At 53.2% G+C, this 20,100-nt stretch overlaps 1 protein-coding gene and 1 long non-coding RNA gene across 2 annotated transcripts; both read left to right on the forward strand.

Moving 5' to 3' along the window:
• The first annotated feature begins 980 nt into the window (after positions 1-980).
• On the forward strand, positions 981-19,835 carry TRIM25 (tripartite motif containing 25). Its single transcript, XM_028519934.2, has 9 exons — positions 981-1,656; positions 5,577-5,672; positions 6,453-6,686; positions 9,103-9,265; positions 11,007-11,072; positions 13,951-13,977; positions 14,309-14,392; positions 14,473-14,571; positions 15,184-19,835. Exons 1-9 carry the CDS (start codon positions 1,063-1,065, stop codon positions 15,714-15,716), a joined length of 1,896 nt encoding a protein of 631 aa, XP_028375735.1. The 5' UTR covers positions 981-1,062; the 3' UTR covers positions 15,717-19,835.
• LOC118502200 lies at positions 11,079-11,791 on the forward strand. Its single transcript, XR_004904897.1, has 2 exons — positions 11,079-11,295; positions 11,511-11,791. It is a non-coding gene; the product is annotated as an uncharacterized LOC118502200 (long non-coding RNA).
• Positions 19,836-20,100: the final 265 nt, after the last annotated feature.

Here is a 20,100-nt window from a genome sequence, read left to right on the forward strand (position 1 = left end):
CCGCTGTTGGAGGGTGTACATAGACTAGAAGAGGTTATAAGGATTGTAAGAGATGACATATGTGACTTGTCTAGCACACAGTAGGTACCCCATAAGTGGTACTTTTTTCAGCAGTCGTCTACGCCTTTACCTTTTTCTCATTTTTGTAGCTTAGCTTGTCCCCTGGGCCAACTCCAGCCAAATCCTCTGTAAACACCATCTTTCTCCTTGCCCTCCCCGCCCCCCCCTGCCTCCTCCAACAACCCACTTTTCCTACTCCCTGCCCAGAGAGGGGAAACAAAGCTAGAAGAATGGATGTAAACCTCAATAGTCAATTGTGAGAAAAGTGTTTAAGTGACCACATTATTTTTGTTTGAGTATATGTGTGAGAGAGAAACCTCTGTTAAACTGGGATGTCTTCAAACCCCAGTGAAATAGAACTGGAATTTTTTTTTTTTAGAAAAATCATGTGTCCGTGGTATGGAAAGAAATCACCCAGTTTAAGCATGTGAGAGTGATCGTGGGCTCCAGTCTTCAGGGATCCAGTGCCGAGATGCAAAGCGCAGGGCTAAGGAGAAGGAAGTAAGGAGTTAAAAAAATAAAAAGGAAATGGGGCAGCTGTTGAACTGTTCCTACAGTTATTTTTTAAAAGTCCTGTCCTGATAGGACTCCCTCGCTCGCCAAGCGCTGGAGGCATCGCTGGTCCAGGTGAGTTCTCCAAGGAAAGAACTCGCAACACGCGCGTTTGTACAGAAGCCCAACCAGATCTCGGCTCTGACTCCTGGGATCTGGGACTCCCCACCCGACGCCTCGGCTTCTGCACCCGCTGAGCGGCGGCAGGAATCCACCGGTGGCCGCAGGAATAACCTGAGGCCCCAAACCCGGCTAATCCCCGAGTCTGACCGCAGCGACCCGGGATCCCCCCTGCCCCCGAGCGCTGGCTCCGCCCCAGTGCCCCACGTGACTTCCCGAAAGGCCGCTGGGACTGCCCCCTGCCGCTCAGTTTCGTTTCCTCGGCGGCCTCTGGGAGAGCGTGAGCACCAGCCGTCCCAGCGCCACCCGTCCCGTCCCCCGAGGAGCGCCATGGCGGAGCTGTCTCTGGCCGATGAGCTGATGTGCTCCATCTGCCTGGAGCCCTTCAGGGTGCCCGTCACCACCCCGTGCGGCCACAACTTCTGCGGATCGTGCCTGGACGAGACGTGGGCGGTCCAGGGCGCGCCGTACCAGTGTCCACAGTGTCGTAGAGCGTACCAGGTGAGGCCTCAGCTCCACAAGAACACGGTGCTGTGCGCTGTGGTGGAGCAGTTCCTGAAGGCCGAACTGGCCCGCGCAACAGTGCCCGACGGCTGGACACCGCCCACCCGCGCCGAGGCCCCCAAACCCACCGGCCAGGTGTCCTGTGACCACTGCCTGAAGGAGGCTGCCATCAAGACGTGCCTCGTGTGCATGGCCTCCTTCTGCCAGGAGCACCTACGGCCGCACCTCGACAGCCCCGCCTTCAAGGACCACCCGTTGCAGCCGCCGGTCCACGACTTGTTGCGCCGCAAGTGTCCCCAGCACAACCGGCTGCGCGACTTCTTCTGCCCCGAACACAGCGAATGCATCTGCCATGTCTGCCTGGTGGAGCACAAGACCTGCTCGCCTGTGCCCTTGAGTCAGGCCAGCGCAGACCTGGAGGTGAGGGGATGACTGCGGAAGGCGCAGAGGGGCAGCGTGGGCCTGTTGGGTTGTGCAGAGGGCGCCACGGTGGGCATGTCAGTGGGCATGTCGGCGTACCCTGGATCGCTTGCGGTAGGGGGGGATGGACCTTGCTGGACCTGAGATGGGGCACAAGGCACAGGTGATGTGGCTTGCCTGAAGCCTAGCATTTGTCTGATGGTGTTAATAGAGGGTTTTGAAGTTAAATATGAACCCTGGAGGTTACCTCTGTTCCCTCATTAAATTCTGGCGGCACCCAGGGGGTGGGTGTAATTTGTTCCGTGTTTCAGTTGAGGAGATGCAGTTCAGAGAAGTTCATTTAGCCCAAGTAACACGGTAAGCGGCCAGGCAGGCATCGGGACCCGCGTGTTTGACTCCCCAGTTTGCCGTTTCTCTACAGAAACCGGCCTTATACGTGAGTCAGAGCATGGGGTGCTCCCGGAGGTTTGAAGTCATGTGAGCAACGGCCGCTGGAGAGTTGGAGAGTTCCAGGACTAGGGAGCATCCCTACGAGCTGGAGGGCTGGCTGAGTCCTAGGAATTCTTAGATATGACCTGTGGGAAGAGCCAGCGCCCTGGCACCATAGCACTCCCTCGTGGCTGTGTGTGGCTGTGAGCCGGGATTTGGCTCTTGGCCTGGGTCCTCATCAGTAAAGTGAGGAGGTGGGACCCAGTTACGTCCTAAGGGGCCTTCCAGGTCTGTGATGATTGTAGTGGTTTGGAGGACTGTAACTTCTACTTGTGGACTTAAGGCAGAGGAGGAAAAGGAGTAATCAAACTGCCTTTTGTTTTATCAGTCTAAGTTCCAAAGTGTTCCCTGATGTCGCTTTATTCGCTCAGCACTGTCACGGAGAACAGGACTGTACTGTCCTTGTGTTGTCAAAGCAGACCTGAGGCCTGGGGGGGTGGGGGTGTTGTTAGTGGCACCCAGACCTGCGTTCAGGCCTTGCTTTTTTCCAGCCGCTGCCCCTCCCCCACGGGCCTGCTTCTCCCAGTCTGAGCAAGGTTCTTCTGAACTTCTTCCCTGAGTCTCAGAAGCCAGACCTCCAGGCATAGCCTGAAAGTTGACCTCTGACATGCAACAGCCACCTGGGTCTTCTTCACCTGGGGTAGGAAAGAACCTTGTAGGTTTTGGAGCCAGGAGACCTGCTCTGCTCTTTATCAGCTGTGGTTTATAGTCACCTCGGGAGCCCCCTCCTACAGTGGGATTAGTGGCATCCCCTCCCTGCCTGCCGTGGAGGTAGGGAGGCTGCGGAGAGAGTTGCGGTGTGCGAAGTGCTTGGTAGGCAGACAGGCCCCAGCCCAGAGTAGGTGGACTGGCTGGTTGGTTGACAGGGGCTCCAGCCAGAGCTGGATGTTGAGACCTGCATTTGAATTCCGGCTCTGCTTCCTAGCCAGGAAATCCTGCAAGGGGAATAATGGCAGTTACTTATCTCAGAAGGTTATCCAGAAGATTAAATGAGGCAATCTAGGAGCACTGTTTTACATTTCTGTTACCCCACCCAGGGGAGAGGAGAGCATGCTGGGCTGAGGGCGTCAGGCTGCGCAGATCTTTGCCTCGGGAGGGTGTCTGGGCCTGCCCCTGAAGACTGAGGCAGCCCAGTTCCTGCCCAAAGGCCTTTCCAGAAGTTCTCATCCAGGGAGGCAGAAGTCAAGTAGGGGCAGGAGGGCCCTTCTTAGCCTGTCCCAGAGCCACAGCTCTCTCAGCCTCCAGGGCCCACAGCTGGAGTCTGCACCCCGTTTATCTGTGTGTCACACACGTTTCGCTTTTTAATTCTTGTGACAGGCCTTCCTCCACCATCTCTCCCCTTTCTCCATTGTCCTGGCTGAGTCCTTTAGCCCCGCTGCTGCTCACTCCTGATGGCAGAGCCAGCCCCAGCTGGACAGTGCCCCTGCCTTGGGTGGCTGGCCTGTCTCCACATCACTGGTGCGGGGTGGACCCAGGATTCTGTACCTCCCATGTGGAGGACAAAGGTCCCCAGTCTGTTCAGGGGTCCTCAGAACTTCAGCAAGTTCTCTACTCTCAACTAGGGAATTGTGGCTTCTAAAGTCCTGGGACTACTTCCCTTTTGTCTCGAGCTGTGTGGGCCCCCTTCTGCTGTCAGGGGACTGCCATGTAGGTTTGATTAATGCTGGATAAAAATCTTTCAAAATAGACAGTTTGGGAGTTCAGTACTAAGAGTGGCTCTTGGAGGCAAAACAATTGGTAACCCTCCCTCCCCCGCCCACCCTGTGTTTTGAGGTTTCTTCTAGCTCTGAGGCCTGTTGGGTTGGACCTGCCTGGGCCGGGCCTTCGGCCTTTGGCCTACTTTGTCTTGGCCACTCTTAGGGGTCAGGTCAAAGAGCATTGTCCCAGAGTTTGAATCTGAAACATTGTCGGTGACTTGGGCTTTCAGGGTCAAGTTAGTGTGGCCTTGGACTCTGCTTCTCCTCTTATATGTGACCATCACAGGGTTGATGCAAGGTCAGGTTCAGCCCTGAATGTCTGTAGTAGAGTGGGAGAGGCAGAAAAGAGGAAGGGAGGGCCAGAGTACAGTTGAGCCAGCCAGATGGGATTAAAATCTTTCTAGAAATTCTTGGTGTGCTCAGTTTGGAGGCTTGTCTGGAACTGTAACACCAGGATCTTGTAACTTAAGTTAATAGTGGCATACCCTAGGTCAAATCACTTAATTACTCTGGGCTTCAGTGTCCTTATCTCTGAAGAGTGGGTAACTCCGACCTCCTGGTTTTGTGCTCAGCTTTACATAAGCACAGCACTAGAGCAACGCCTGGCTCATAGCACGTATCTCATAAACTCTAGCTGCGATTATTGTGGTGGTGGTGGCTCTTCATTCTCGTTTCTGTGCCCCAACAGTTTGCCTAAGCAGGGAGGGAAGGGAGGTAAGGATCTCAGATATTGATTATGAAAATTTATAGAACTACTAAGAAGCCTTAGAAAATACTGTCTTCCTTCAGGCATAATTTACCTTTGTTTCTGGATATAGCTAGGGACCTAGCAATTCTGAATCAGGGATTGAGCTGATGGTGGGCTGGTCTATTGCTGGCTCATTCTTTTTAAGATTATTTTTAGAGATAGGGGAAGGGAAGGGGAAAGAGAGGAAGGGAGATAGATCAATCAGTTGCATCTCTCATGCCCCCAACTGGGGACCTGGCCCGCAACCTAGGCATGTGCCCTGACTGGGAATTGAACTGGTGACCTTTGGGTTTGCAGAACGTTGCTCAATCTACTGAGCCAGGTCAGCCAGGGCCTGCTGATTTATTCTTAATTCCTTGGGAATGGCCGTTAGAGGTCCCCGCCTGTGGGGCTGACTGAGTGAGCCTTGGGCTCTGATTTTTGGCCTCCTGCCCCCCTGAGCTGACAGAGGCTCCCCCAGCTGTCTTTGGAATTGGCAGATGGCTCTGGGAGAACCCAGGCCTGTCTCTCTGGGTTTCCTCCTCCTGGATTTTGGCTTTGTGATCCTTCCTTGCCTCGGTTTCATCCCCTGTAAAATGGGTGCTAGGAAAAAAGCTTGTAATCCCGCAAGCTGTCTCGCATCCAGGCATTGTGCTGAGGACTTCTTTTGTTTCAGTTAATCCTCCTGATAGCTCTGTGAGGTGGAAACAGTTGTATCTGTTTGGTCGCCAAGCAGACGGTAGGTGAGAGACCACTGAACGCTGGGAACTGGGCCTGGACCCCTGGCCTGACTGACTCCAGACCCCGTAGTAGTTACTAACTTCTTTGCAGTACTGCCTCCCTGAAAGGATGAAGGGGGTGGTGAAAACGAGAGTGCTTTAAAAAGCTACAAGCAGGCAAGACCAGAGGTGGCGGAAACACCTGCGGGGGAGATTGGGGGGGCGGGGCAGGGATGCTGGTGGGGGCCGGGCCAAGGTCTGTCTCACCCTGGTTTGTTCTCCCCGCAGGCCAAGCTGAAGCATAAACTGACTGTCATATACGGTCAGATCAACGGGGCGTCGAGGGCGCTGGAGGATGTGAGAGCCAGGCAGCAGGATTTGCGGGTGAGTGACAGGGCACTTCCCAGTGCATCCTGACTGCGACCAGCCACGTCTCAGGTGCTTGGGAGCTGTGTACAGCAAGTGGCTACGTACTGGACGGTGCAGTTCCTGTGGACGATATTCTCTAGCAGTTTTCTAGAGCAGCTTCATACCCGTTCTTTAAAAAAAAAAAATACCCATGAACTGCTTCCCAGCTTAAGAAAGAAAAGATCACCAATGCAGATGAAACCCTCACTCTACTCCCTTCCCTTTTTATATCTCCCTTTTTTTCCTGAATGTATTCACTTATTTCCACGGATTTCTCTCTACTATTATGTATGTGTGCCCCCCTTTAGCTGTAAACAGGACCCTTCTCTTTGTGTCTAAGCCTTTACGGAAATGGCGTCAGTACTGTGTGTCTCCTACAGGTTGTTTTTCCCTCGTGGGATTTATCCGTGCGTTGCCCCCGTTGGTTAATTTTCATCTCTGTGTAATATTCCATCCTATGAATACTCGGTCTGCATACACAGTCTCCTGTTTCCAGGGTTTTGTCAATTCAGACAATGCTGCTTGTGAGCATCTTGTGGGCGTCTCTGGGGCAGGTGTGTGAGAATTTTTCCAGAGTACATTCCTGGAGTTGAGTGGTTGGGTCATAGGGTATGAGCACCTTCGAGTTTCCTAGATACTGCCAGGCTGGTCTCCAAAGTGGTCGTGTCGCTCTGTGCTCCGCATCTCGGCAGTGCTGGCCCCACGGGCTTCGCTGTTGGCCCGTCTGATGGATGCCCTCTTGTCTCGGCTTCGTAGGAGGCCACACAAAGGAAGATGGAACACCTTCGACAAGAGTACTTGGAGATGAAGGCTCTCGTTGACGCCTCAGAGTCCAGCTCCACACAAAAGATCAAGGAAGAGGAGAAGAGGGTCAGCAGCAAGTTCGACACTATTTACCAGATCCTCCTCAAGAAGAAGAGTGAGATCCAGAACGTGAAGGAGGAGATTGAACTTGCCCTGAAGAAGGGGGACGAGTTTGAGTTTCTGGAGGTGGGCTTTTTTTTTTTTTTAAGATTTTATTTACCTATTTTTAGAGAGAGAGGGGAAGGGAGGGAGGAAGAGAGGGAGAGAAACATTGATGTGCAGGAGAAGCATTGATTGGTTGCCTCTTGTATGTGGGACCAGTCCCACAACCCAGGCATGTGCCCTGACTGGGACTCGAGCTGCCAGCCTTTTGCTCTGTAGGATGGTGCCCAACCAATTGAGCCTCACCTGTCAGGGCTGGAGGTGGGTCTTGATGAGGACATTGTTGAACACTCTTCCCGCCTAGCGTGATGCTGTTGATATAGGGGCCTTAAGGAGTGGGGTCTGCGAGAGGTCGTTGAAAGCATCCCTGAGACACATGCTGTTTGTTTTTTTGCCGTGTGACAGCTTATCACAAATGTAGTGGCTTAGCACATACATTTCCGGTCTTGCACTTCCTGTGGCTCGGGAGTCTGGGGGTTTTCTCCTGGGGGCCTCTCACAGGCTGCACTCTGGGTGCTGGTGGGGCTGCATTCCTTTTGGAGCTCAGGGCTGCCTTCCCAGCTCACTCGGTTGTTGGTGAGGTCCAGTGCCTTGTGGTGCAGCACCGAGGTCCCCCTCCCTGCTGGCTGTCCCCTCTCAGTTCCTAGAGGCTGCTGCAGTGCCTCGCCCTGCGGCCCTCTGCCAACGTGGCAGCTCACTCCTTCCAAGCCAGCAGGGGGTTTCTCCGGGAAGGCCCAGCCTCTCTTTTCAGGGCTTTTCCCCGATTAACTCGGGCCTGCAGAGGACACTCATCTTTCTGATGAACTCAGAATCAACAAATTTGGGGTGTTAACTGCAGCTGAAAAATGTCTTCGGTTTTGCCATGTAAGGTTACCTAACCACTGGAGTGATATCCTATCACATCATTCGTTCTGCTTATTCTCAAGGGAGGGGATTTTATAGGGTGTGTACTCTAGGGCAGGGGTGGGAGTTTGGGGGGCCATGGTAGAATGTTGCCCATTGCACACGCCTCTGCTCTCTTCCCCATCCCTCCTTCTCACTGCCCTGGAAGTGTCTTTCTAAAAGCACAGGCCCGCCTCCCCGCCCCTGGCCTTCCTGACTTCATACCCTTAACATGGCCCACAGGCCCCTGATAACCGGGTGGCCTTTGCCAGCAGCCTCCTGTCTTGCCACCTACCCGCAGCCCATGGTCTGTGCTCTGACCACGGCAGAGCACTCGCTGTGCCCCGGGCACACCGGGCATTAGACGGGAATGCCACAGCTAACTTTCTCTGCCTACTGAATCCTGGTCTTTTTCCAGGGTGACTCCAGTTTCCTCCGCCTTCCCTGGATCCCATTATTTTGCCATTATTGACAATCCAGGGCATGTGACACTGCCACTGCTGAAACACTTGATGGCATTGTGTTAGGTGTACTTGCTGTCTCTCTTTCTTTTTTTAAAATAGTTTATTTGGTTTAGAGAGAAGGGAAGAAAGGGAGAAAGAGAGGGGCAGAAACATCTATGTGCAAGAGATACATAGATTGGTTGCCTCTCACACACCCCCAACTGAGGACCTAGCCTGCAACCCAGGCACGTGCCATGACTGGGAATTGAACCGGTGACCTCTTAGTTCACAGGCTTGCACTCAATCCACTGAGCCACACCAGCCAGGGCAGGTGTACTTATTTTCATGTCTGTTTGGGCAGTTGACTCCTTTTGGGTGTGGCCCATCCCTTATGACCAACAACCCTGGCATGTCCAGCACCTAGCCGAGTGCCTGGCACGCAGTGGGTGTTCCAGGGAGCCCAGGGATTAGGTGCCGTGCTGTGACCCCTCAAAGGCCCATACTCCCTGCTGAGGTCCTAGGGAGAGTACAAGAGTGACTGGTTGGTCCATCCTAGGCTGGTCGGCATTAACTTACTTCTCACGTGCTCACTCCTGCTTATTGGGGTAGCTGCCTCGAGCTCTCAGAACGATTCTGAGTCTACATCTGTGCGACCCGATTTGTGCCTCAAAGTTAAGGACGTTCCTTGAGACCCTTTGTTTTCATCGGACGTGCCCCTCGCCGAGTCCTGCACCTTTGAGACTGCCCTGTCTTTATCCAGACGGTGTGTTCAGAGTTGGTCCTCGAGGGGTGGGGCTGGTTCTGAGTCTCCCGTACTTCTCAGCCACCGTTGGAGGAGCGGAAAGAGCATCATTCATAGGGGCCCCAGCTTTGTTCTTGCCACTAATTGGCAGAGTTCCTGGCAGATCATTTGTCATTTCTAGACTTTAGTTTCCCCATCTGTCAGGGTAGCGACCTCTGAGGGTCCTTCCAGTTCCAGATCGCTGCTGTGATTGAGCAGGCTGATTGGACTTCCCGCCTGCAGGCACAGGGGAGCTCCTCCTGGGGTTCACGAGGCCCAAACCCAGGCCCTGGCTTCCTGGGGCCGCCTGCACTAACCCCCTGGCTCGTTCCAGAAAGGGGCAAAGCTGCAAGCAATCGTGACGAAGCCAGTCTACGTCCCCAAGGTGGAGCTGAACCACGAGCTGATCAAGAGCATCTGCCAGAGCTCCACAGACATCAAAGCCGAGCTGAAGCGGTGCCTCAGGCAGACCCAGGACAAGGAGCCCTCCGACTCAGGTAACCTTAGCAACCTACCCCCAGGTGCCCCCACTGGGACCCTTGAATCTGGATGGGTCCCCTTAGCATTTTGGAGTGCGAGCGAAGGCCTGGATCCCGAGCACTGGAGGTTAGCTTCAGGGGCCCTGACACGTCTGCCCTCCATCAGGAGGTACTGGGGAGTCTCTGCTTCATATCTTGGGATGGTAGCCATTTTTCCTAAAACATTTTTGCGGGCCTCATGTGATCCTGAGGCTGACTGAGATGGGTTTTTTTTTTTTTTTTTTAAAGATTTTATTTATTTATTTTTAGAGAGGGAAGGGAGAGAGAGAGAGAGAGAGAGAGAGAAACATCAATGTGCGGTTGCTGGGGGTTATGGCCTGCAACCCAGGCATGTACCCTGGCTGGGAATCGAACCTGGGACACTTTGGTTCCCAGCCCGCGCTCCATCCACTGAGCTACGCCAGCCAGGGCTGAGATGGGTTTTGAATGGACTCTGGGTCGTCAGTGTATTTGATGGGGGAATGGTTAGTTTGGGGGTCAGAGAAACCTGGAATTCCTCCCCGATACCCCCTCTTTCTTCCCCCATGTCCAAATGTCTCCTGACTCAGTCTACCTGCCCCACTGCCAGCCACCCCCGCCTGACCTCCATTGCCACCAGTGGTTGGCGACCTCCCAAATAGACCATTTGCATCTGTTCCTGCTGTAGTGAGCAAGAGCTTTTCGGGATGCAAACCTGATGTCCTGGGGCCTTCCCTCCTTACCTCCTCCGGGGGTTTCCGTTGCTTCTAGATCACAGACTGGACTACTGACCCTGGCCTCCAAGCCCCAGCCTGGTCAGGCCCTGTCTCTCCAGCCCCCTCCTTGGGCGCATCTCTCTGTGTTCAGTTCTTCAGATACGCTAAGCTTCCTGCCACTGGGCCTTTGTCCATTCCCTTCCCACTGCCAGGAAAGCTCAGCACCTACCACCTTCACCAGTTAACTCCTCTCACCCTTTGGAGATCAGTCAAAACATTACATTTCTCTGCAGATCTTCCTGTCACCATTCCCACACCTCAGACTGGGCCCTGGGATCTTCCTTGTTCTTTGGGACCCTTTGCACATCTATCATTTTTCTCTTCCTGGCCATTCCCGGCCATCTTCTTACCAGGCTCTGGTCTGCGTGTAGGCAGGGCTGGGTCTGATTTCATCCACCACTCTCTGCCCAGTGCCTAGCTCGGAGCCTGGCTCAGTGCACACCTTGGCTGTGTAACCCGGGGGTGGGTTTGAATTTCAGCTTGGCCAGCCAGGAATCTCTGCAGCAGGGCTTCTGAAACAGGTGTGGCTCGGCCCCACGCAGGAGGGCAAAGCTGTTGGATTTGCTGCCCTGCTACCTCAGTGGTTCCCAGTCTGGGGGAACGAGGTGGGAGGGAAAGCCCAGAGGGAAGGAACTCCCAGGCATCTGTCTCACCGCTCTGAGCAAGGGCCTTATCCCCACTGGGTGCTGGAAGAAACTGAAGCTGAGAGAGGGTTAAAGAGGTCAAGGAGTTGGGTGCTGGTGGAAAAAAGACCTGACCCCAACTATATTTGAAGCCAAGAGAAGAGGGAACACCCCGTCCTGGATTTCTGCTCTTACAATGATGAGGCGGTGAGAGCGGATGGAGTGGATGGGATGTGCCCCCAGCTGTCTTTGTAAGCCCGCTGCCCACCTGCCTATGGCAAAGCTGGCTCCTGGTGTGGCTTGGAGGAGCCACGTAAAGAAAATCCTTCTTCTTTGGCACAGGGGACCCTGCAGAGCACGTCACAGCGCCCACGTCAAAACCCTCACGTCCTGGGAAGAAGGTCCTGAGTAAGTAACCCTACGTTCCCGTGGCAGTGGCGTGGCTGTGGCTGGCTAAGGCTCTGGCTGGGACACTTGGCAGCTGTCTCTGCTCCTTCCAGATGGGCACAGCCCCTCCCAAGTCACTGCATGCCCAGAGTGGAAGTTGAAGGGGCTGTGGCAGGAGCTCTGCTAGGGCACCTGTGTGATCTGGCCCTGAGTGTTAGCTAGTCGAGCTGCCTGGAACAGCAGGGTTAGCTAGTCGAGCTGCCTGGAACAGCAGGGTTAGATATTTGTGCTTCCTGGAACAGCAGGGTTAGATATTCGTGCTTCCTGGAACAGCAGGGTTAGATATTTGAGTTTCCTGGAACAGCAGATTTAGATATCTGAACTGCCTGGAGCAGCAGGGTTAGATATTCGAGTTTCCTGGAACAGCAGGATTAGATTCAGGCTTCCTGGAACAGCAAGGTTACCAAAGCTGGTTTGTCTTGGGAAACGTGCTGACACCCAAGTTCTGGCACTTGGGAGGAGCCCCCTTGCCTTTGGGTGGAGCCCCCTGGAGGAGACTGGCAGAAGTGCTGGAGGAGCAGAGGCTAAACCTTGCTCAGCTGTCATGTGTCTCTGCTGTCACAGTGCTTCCCAACCGTTTTGACAGTATTGCCCTCCTCTCCCATCAGCCCAGCCATTTAGAAAACGTTTCTCCTATTGTTTCCATACATGAACAGCGTATATGTTTATATACTGTACTTTTATACATAAAAAGAATAAGGTTTTTTTATCTTTATCCCCCACCCCCCGAATCAAGAGCAGTGTCACCTTTGTGGAGAAGGGCATGTGCTGCCGAGATGGGAGCCGAGGGAGGGATGGCCCTCAGTCCCTCCTCTGTTGGATTGGGACTGTAACGACACGGACTGGCAGGATTACTAGGACGAGGGAGGTCCACACGGCACACAGGTTGAGAAAGCTCTTCCAAGGCCTGAAGCGTGCCACTGAACTGTCGGCTGTGTGGCCTCCCCGAAACATTGGCATGAACTGTGGAGTGGGGCCCATGCCCCTGGGTGGCCGGGGTGAGAGAACTTCCGGTCTGTGGGTTGTTCGTTCAGTTTTAGTGTTCGGGTTGTCTGTGGCGGGCAAAGGTTTGCTGTCGATCCCTGCATGGAGCAGAGTCAGGGAGCTGGGGTGCCTGGTGCAGCTGAGGGAGGAGCCCCCAGCTCAGCCGGAACATGTGGAAGCACCCTTGGTGTGAAAAGGGAAGTGAAAGTGGGTGAAAAAGTGCTGTCAGGCTGGATCCTTCTTGAGTCATCCTCCTCCCGTAAGTTTGCTCACTGCTGCCCCTGATCACAAGGTCCTCTCTCAGCACGAGCGAACTGTGGGTGCTGGCCTTCGGGCCGAGGTGGGGGAGTGGGCAAGGAGGGGCGGGCTGGTCTCACCGCGTAGATGAGGCTCCTAAGAATTGTGGTGACCAGGGAGGGGGTCCTGTGACCTCGGCTGGCATTGCAGCCGTGGGTCCTCCCAAGATGCTGGGCCAATGGGCCAGTGGCCATGGGTGGGAGAGGAGTAGAAGGTGGGGAGCGAAGACAACTCCTGAGGGATGTGGGTGTGAAGGGGGGGGAGAGCGAGCCACGTGCAGCTGAAGGAGGTCTGGGGTGAGCCCCAAGAATCTGCATTTCTTATGGGCGACGCTGATGCTGCTGGGTTTTTTTTTTTAACAGAACGTGATTATATTTCAACACACAACTTTTGTTTTTACCACCAACAAATAAAACGCCATAGTAAAATAACCAAAACATGGCATTTCATTTGGAAGGCATGAGAAATGGTTAACATTTCAGGCATAAACAAGCTCTTCAGAAATCAGTTTCAGAGACACTAATAAGCCGAATGGTGCTTCTAGGTTAGGGCCAGCACTTTGAGAACCACCGTTTCAGTGAGGCAGTTTCCAGGGGCACATACTCCAGACCGTTCTTACGGGCTATTGCGGTTCTTGGTTGGCACACTGTTGCTGCCGACTACTACTACTACTACTACTACTATTATTTATTATTATTATTTTGCATTTTCCCTCTTATGGAGATATCATTTACCTCCACTAAAATGCACAGATCTTAAATGTGCAGTTAGATAACACTTTTTAAAAGATTATTCACTTTTTACAGAGGGAGAAGGGAAGGAGAAAGATAGGGAGAGAAACGTCAGTGTGAGAGAAAAATATCGGTTGCCTCTGGTACGTGCCCTGACCAGGGACCAAACCTGCAACCCAGGCCTGTGCCTTGACCAGGAATTGAACCGGTAACCTCTCACTTTGCAGAATGATGCCCAACTGAGCCACACTGGGCAGGGCCAGTTAGATCAATTTTTTTAAAAAGATTGTATTTATTTATTTATTACTAGAGAGGGGGAAGGGAGGAAGAAAGAGAAGGAGAGGAACATTGATGTGTAAGAGAAATATCAATCAGTTGCCTCTCCCATTTTCCCAACTGGGGACCTGGCCCGCAACCCAAGCACGTGCCCTGGCAGAGAATTGAACTGGTGACCTTTCGGTTCACAGGCTGGCACTCAATCCACTGAACCACACGAGCCAGTACCAGCTAGATAAATTTTGACAAATGCATACACATGTGTTACTATTACTCACATCAAGATAAAGAATTTCCATTGCCCCAGAGAATCCCATCATGTTCCTTATTAGTCAGTCCCTCCCTGACCCCACCAATCACGGACGGGGATTTTGTCACCATAGAGCTATTTGCCTGCTGACCCCTTATCTTTTTTGAGTTAAGGAATTCTGGTTTTATTGGTATGGGTCACATTCATGTAAATTCATGTAAGTTCATGACTATGGTCTTTTGAAAGTATCATTGTGTTGTGGTTTACAGTGTCTTAATTCTGGAACTTTTTTTTTTTTCAGAAGAAGAAAAGAAACCCAAGAAACTTCGTAAGTTGTGCATTTCTGCTCTGTTTGTTCCTTGGGACTTCCTGAGCGCAGTGGACAGTGACCTGTCGCATCAGGGCTCTGTGGTGGGGCCTCAGTTCTAGGGGTGTGTTCTGTAGCAGCAGGCAGGCCTGAGGGTGGAGTTAAGGACCAGTGTAAATGAGAAAGCTGGGTAAGATGAGCATAGCGCTGTCTGCGCTCGCCTGTGTTGCCCTGGCTGTGCAGGTGTGTGTCTGTAGAAGTGACTCTTGAAAATCGGCTTGGGAGGGAGTAAGTAGAGGCCGTAAGGTCAGTTGTGTCATGTCCCCACACATGTCCTCCTTCCTCATTCCAGCCACCACTGGTGCCTCACCCAGCAAACTTCCCACCTTCGGAGCCCCGGAACAGTTAGTGGACTTAAAACCAAGTGGCTTGGAGGGTGAGTGATTGTGGGCAAGGGGACGTGGGGTGTCCACTCTTGAGTTTATTCTGAAAATGGCTCTCTGTTTCCTCACCCAGCTGCAGCCAAACCCACCACCTTGCAGCCGAACTCGGGGTCTCTCCAGGCCAAGGTGCTGGAGAACTTCTTATCCAAGTCCAGACCCGAGCTCCTGGAGTGTGAGTAGCACCGGCAGCCAGCAGCTGTTGCCGAAACACCACTGGTCCCACTGCCAGCTCTCCCACTCGGGTTTTCCGGTTGACTCCCTGCCATTCCAGAACCTTTCTGGGTGCCATAACTTTCATCTTCTCCTGTCCACCCAATCTCTCCTGCATCATAGAGAAGAGATGCTCCAGAAGGGCATGCGCTCACCCTCTCGTGGTCCTCTCACCTGACTCAGTGCCCTCTCTCTGCTTCCTTTCCTCTGCTTCCCCAAGGACAGTTCCTTGGCTAGAGCTCTGGATCTTACCCCTCTTACTCTCTCTGGAATCTTGTGTTCTCAGTTAGGCCTTAGTTATGGATGGATGGCTGGGTGGGTGGATGGGTGGCTGGATGGATGGATGGATGAGTGCATGAATGGATGGATAGATGCATGGACAGACATGTGGGAGGATGATGGATGGGTGGATGCACGTGTGGACACACGGGGAAGTAGATGGATAGATGGGTAGCTGGATGGATTGGGGGAGAATGGATAAAACAAATGAGTAACACACCAGTTGAAGGAAGGTTTAAAAGGAAGAGCACCTTGGGCTCCTCGTAATTGCTTTCTCGGTGTAATGCTGTTTCAGATGCTGTGAAAGTCATCCTGGACTACAACACTGCCTACAGCAAGGTGGTTCTGTCGGAGAACTACACTGTGGCCTCAGTGGCCGACGTGCACCAGAACTACCGGCCCCATCCCCAGAGGTTCACGTACTGTTCTCAGGTGCTGGGCCTGCACTGCTACAAGAAGGGGATCCACTACTGGGAGGTGGAGCTGCAGAAGAACAACTTCTGTGGCATGGGCATCTGCTATGGCAGCATGGCGCGCCAGGGCCCCGAGAGCCGGCTCGGCCGCAACAGCGCCTCCTGGTGCGTGGAGTGGTTCAACACCAAGATCTCTGCCTGGCATAACAACGTGGAGAAAACCCTCCCCACCACCAAGGCCACGCGCGTTGGTGTGCTTCTCAACTGCGACCACGGCTTTGTCATTTTCTTCGCTGTGGCCGGTGACAAAGTGCACGTGATGTATAAGTACAAGGAGGACTTCACTGAAGCGCTGTACCCGGCCTTCTGGGTGTTCTCCGCGGGTGCCACGCTGTCCGTCTGCCCTGGCAAGTAGGCAGGCCTCAGACACTCTGGCCACCTGCCTGTGGAGTCCCCGGGACTCTAATGAAAATACATCAGGGGCCTGTCTCGGAGTTCTTCTCTGAGAGTCCCCAGGGGGTGGCAGGGTGGGAGGGGAGCTGATGGAAGGTGAGAGGGTGGGCAGATGGGACAAGGGATGCATTTTGCCAGGGAAAGTCGGGGCGGGGGGTGATTGTACTGTGAGCAAGGAAGCCGTCCCATCTCCTGTTGTGTATCAAGGCAGGGTAGGCCTCTCCCCTTGCTCTGGTGGGTCCCTGGGCTGCTGGGTGGCTGGGTAAGGCTCTGTGGGTAAAGTCATTAGCGCCTCTTTCCTCTTGGAGAAAATCTCTAGTCACTACAGGTTCTCTCTCAGTCCATTTGCTGTGTGCCTCTGTGCGCTCTTCTGATCTTGGTGTTTTGACTACTCTCTGTAGGGCTTTTCAGCTCTGTGGCTCAGCAATTTTCAACCTTTTTCATCACATGGCACACGTGAACTAATTACTGAACGTCGCTGCTACAGATCTGCTGTTCCGTGTATTCATGCATTCATTGGTTGGCTCCTATGTATGCCCTGACTGGGGATCAAACCCTCCACTGTGATGTGTCGGGATGACGCTCTAACCATAAGAGCCACCCAGCCAGAGCTGCTGCTATAGGTTTAAAAAAAAAATTGCAAGCTATTGAGTTTCAATATTACTCACCCTTCCTCCATGCCAGTTCCCACATGTGAGGATTTGGGGAAGAATGCTCAGATTCCCGGTTATCTTCTGTGCTTGAGGGGAACCACCCAAGGCAGGTCTCCACCGAGACCCGAGTTTCCCAAAGAAGTCGGTCCTCTTTCTCCACTGGAAAATAGCCTCACCTCCTTTCTGTCTTCATTACCCCAGTGACAGTGTTACAATGCTTAATCCAACAGGACCTTTTTCTGTCTCTGGCTTCAAACCATGATCTGAATCAGCCTATGCTGAATTGCTGATTCAAGATTAAGGTGACCGAGATCCTATGTGAACGGAAACCCCTCTCACTCTCAAGGGTTAGGAAAGGCTTCTCAAGAGAGATGCTTTGGCTGCAGCCAAGGAACCTTGCTGGAGGCTTCTTCCCATATCCTAGGCTTTGGGGCGAGGGACCCCACTGGGCAAGGGATCCTGACCAGGGCTGCTGGAAGTGGGGTGGTTTTGCTCCTGTTAGAGTGTCTTGCCTTCTTATTGGCAACTCTCTGTCTGCAGTGATCACTGTCTCTCCCCAGGACTGTGGGAGGCCGCGCTGGCTGGAGTGCACGCCACTCCGATCGGCACAGTTGAGTGGATAGCTGAGTCCTCATATCTGAGCCCTTGTGTCACATGACAGGTTGTGTGTGGCTCCCTCAGGGACCAGACTGGGTCACCTGCTGGGGTGACTGCCTACAGCCAAGAGGACCTCCTAGCAGATGCTATGGGAATACAGCCTCATGCCCGTTCGTCCCTGCCATAGGCTGCAGACCCACTGCTGGCTCTTGCGTGCGTCAGAAGCCTGTCGCTGGCCCTAGTCCCTTTTGCTGTCTTCTTCATTTGAGTCAATTCCAGGTGCTCGGATTGACCAGACAAGGGGTCAGGAAGACTTTTAAGGATTAGCGAGGGAATGAGCTATAAACACTCTAGCACAAGGAGCTATTTTTCCTGTCGTGTTTCTGCGCAGTGAAAATAACCCCAGTCCACTAAGGGTTGGGAGTGAATGGACAGCTGGAGTCTCCCGAGTTTGCTGGATCCCAGGGTCAGGATGTAAGGGGAAGAAATTTCACCTTTTGCAGTGAAGTGAGTCCTGCTCTGGTTTTGCCCAGAAGAGGAGCTCAGGCCAGGCTCCTTGTGGTTTGGAAAAGCGGCCACCACTGGGGAAGCAGGAACTCCAGACCTTATTTAAAGTGTCTCTGGCTTTGTGCTGGAATTCCAGGGCCCCCTGGCCTGGCCCGGAGCACATCATCCTCCTGCCAGACGTGTGGATCTGTGTCATCTCCCAACAAGGACTCTCACTTCCTTGGGGGAGAGGGGCCACGTGTGTCAGGAAGACCTTCCTGCAACAGTTGAAGTGTGGTTTTTAAACGTCTTCTTACCTTGCTGCTGGGAGGAAAAGTCCTTTGGTGATTCTTCTTCATTTTTGGAGATGGCCAAAAGCATCTTCATTGACCTTGTGAAACAAGAGCCTTGGGCTGCTTGGGAGACAGCTGGGCTTCGAGGGGAGCACCAAAGGTGGACCCAGGGGTCCTACTGCGGCTCTTCTGCAGCAATGAAGGTGACAGAGAGGGCCCTTCCCTGGTGATCTACAGCTCAGGAGAGGGAAGCACGAGTCCTTGTGTTTATGAGAGGCAAGTAGATGACTTGGGCAAGGCGCTTTAGAGATGTGGACCGAGGCGCACAGCCTTGTGTCTCCGCCTTACATTCTCCTGCCTTGCAGGGCTGCTGCCTGACCTGGAGTCCCAGGGCTGGAGGAACCTTTGTGTTCATCTGACTTCTCGCTTTGCAGAGGAAGTCAAATGGGGAGGCATGGATGGCTTGCTTACCACTCTTGCCAGCCCATTGTGTTGCCCTGGAGAACTGTCAGAAATTCCCAGAAACGCAAACACAGAAGTACCGATCAATCCCAGACCTGGGTCTCAGGGCCTGTCTTGGTCAGTCTGGCATGATAAAGCGGAGGCCAGGGTCGAGTTTTTGTGTTACTCAAGACCGGTCGGCTGGTTTCTCCTGCTTGAAGGATCTGCAGTGGATCTGTGATCTATAACTGATGTGATATCCCGCACCTTGTTCTGCCCCCCACTGATTTTAGTTAGTTGGAGCTGTTGTTTGCTGAGCTGATTTACTTCAGGGTTGATTCTCCAGGAGATACTCGGGGCCGCAGACAAGGATGTTTGGGAACCTGTGAGAAACACCGGGACCGAAGCTGGCTGGCTCGCCTTAGAGGCTCGGAGCGCAGCAGCACGGTGTTTGGTGTTCTGTCGTGCTTCTTAGATCATGTGGACAGTGTCGCTCACCTGTCACGCTGGGGTGAGTGAAGGAGGTGCCCAGGGGCCCCTGGGCGCTCAGGCCCCACCCAGCTGCTCCCAGGGGTTGAGATTTCAGCAGACCTAGAGCCCAGTCGAGACTGGCCATGGGCGGGGATTCTTGAGAAAGAATCCTCCGACCGATAGGATGTCCCTCTGGGCTTTGCTCCGGGGTCATCCGAAGACAGGGGCAGGGAGACAGGGTGGGGTGCGGATGAAAGGGTGAGCCACGAGCAGGTGGTCAGTGAAACAGTGAAGGGACACGACAGTTCACTGAAATGTTTTTTCTACCGTGGCACGTTTCGGAAAGTTCCCTAGTAAAAAGTTTTAAAATGAAACAAAGCATAGCCCAGGGCAGAGATGGGCCCTGAAGGGTGGATTCTGTCACTGTCTGCATTGGGTAGGGGGTGTGGCTTTGAGGTGGTTACATCATGTCACCCCCCGCGGTCTGTGGAGAGTGTGTCCCACCCCCGCCATGGACGCTTGAAACCAAGGGTAGTGCCACCCCTTATGGATACTATGTTTCTTGCTATACATACATACATACTTATGATAAAGTTTAATTTATAAAAGTGAGCATAGTAAGAGATTAGCAATAACCAATGATAAAATAGAACAGTTATAACAATATACAGTAATAAAAGTTATGTGAATGTGCTCTCTCTCTGAAAATATCTGAGAACTGCCCTGGCTGGTATGTCTCGGTGGCTGAGTGTTGGCCTGTGAACCGAAGGTTCACTGGTTCAATTCCCAGTCAGGGCACATGCCTGGGTTGCAGGCCAGGTCCCCAGTTTGGGGGGTGTGAGAGGCAACTGATCAACGAAGAATTTGACCGACCTTTGGTTTCCAGAGGGGTGACTCTAAATCCTGGGCATCACCTTAGCAAGAGGGGCGTCCTTGTGTTATTCACGAGCCCCTTGGGTCCCACCTGAGTCCATGCTCAGGGTTGAGATGACCCAGGATGGGGGTCGGTCATCAGAAAGACCAACCATGAGATTAGAGATTGGGACTCTCAGCCAGACTGACCTCTAGGATGTGATAGGGGCTAGAGGTTGGTTCAATCAGTTACATCTTTGTAATGACCAACCCTCCCCCCCCCGCCCCGCCACCACCAAAAAACTCCCCAAACCCTCTGGACACCAAAGCTCTGCTGAGTGCAGTGAAGTGCCAGGAGGGCAGTGCACCCTGGCTCCATAGGGCAGGGGGGAAGCTCTGCATCCGGGTCCCTCCGACACTGCTCCACGTGTCTCTTCATCTGGCAGGTCTTGATCTGCATCCTTTACAAGAAAACTGGAATTACAAGTGTGCCCCTTCTCGAGTTCTGTGAGTTCTAGTGAATTGTTGAACCTGAAGGAGGTTATGTGCTATA

This window comes from Phyllostomus discolor, chromosome 8, assembly GCF_004126475.2.
Source record: "Phyllostomus discolor isolate MPI-MPIP mPhyDis1 chromosome 8, mPhyDis1.pri.v3, whole genome shotgun sequence".
In the NCBI taxonomy this organism is placed as follows: domain Eukaryota; kingdom Metazoa; phylum Chordata; class Mammalia; order Chiroptera; family Phyllostomidae; genus Phyllostomus; species Phyllostomus discolor.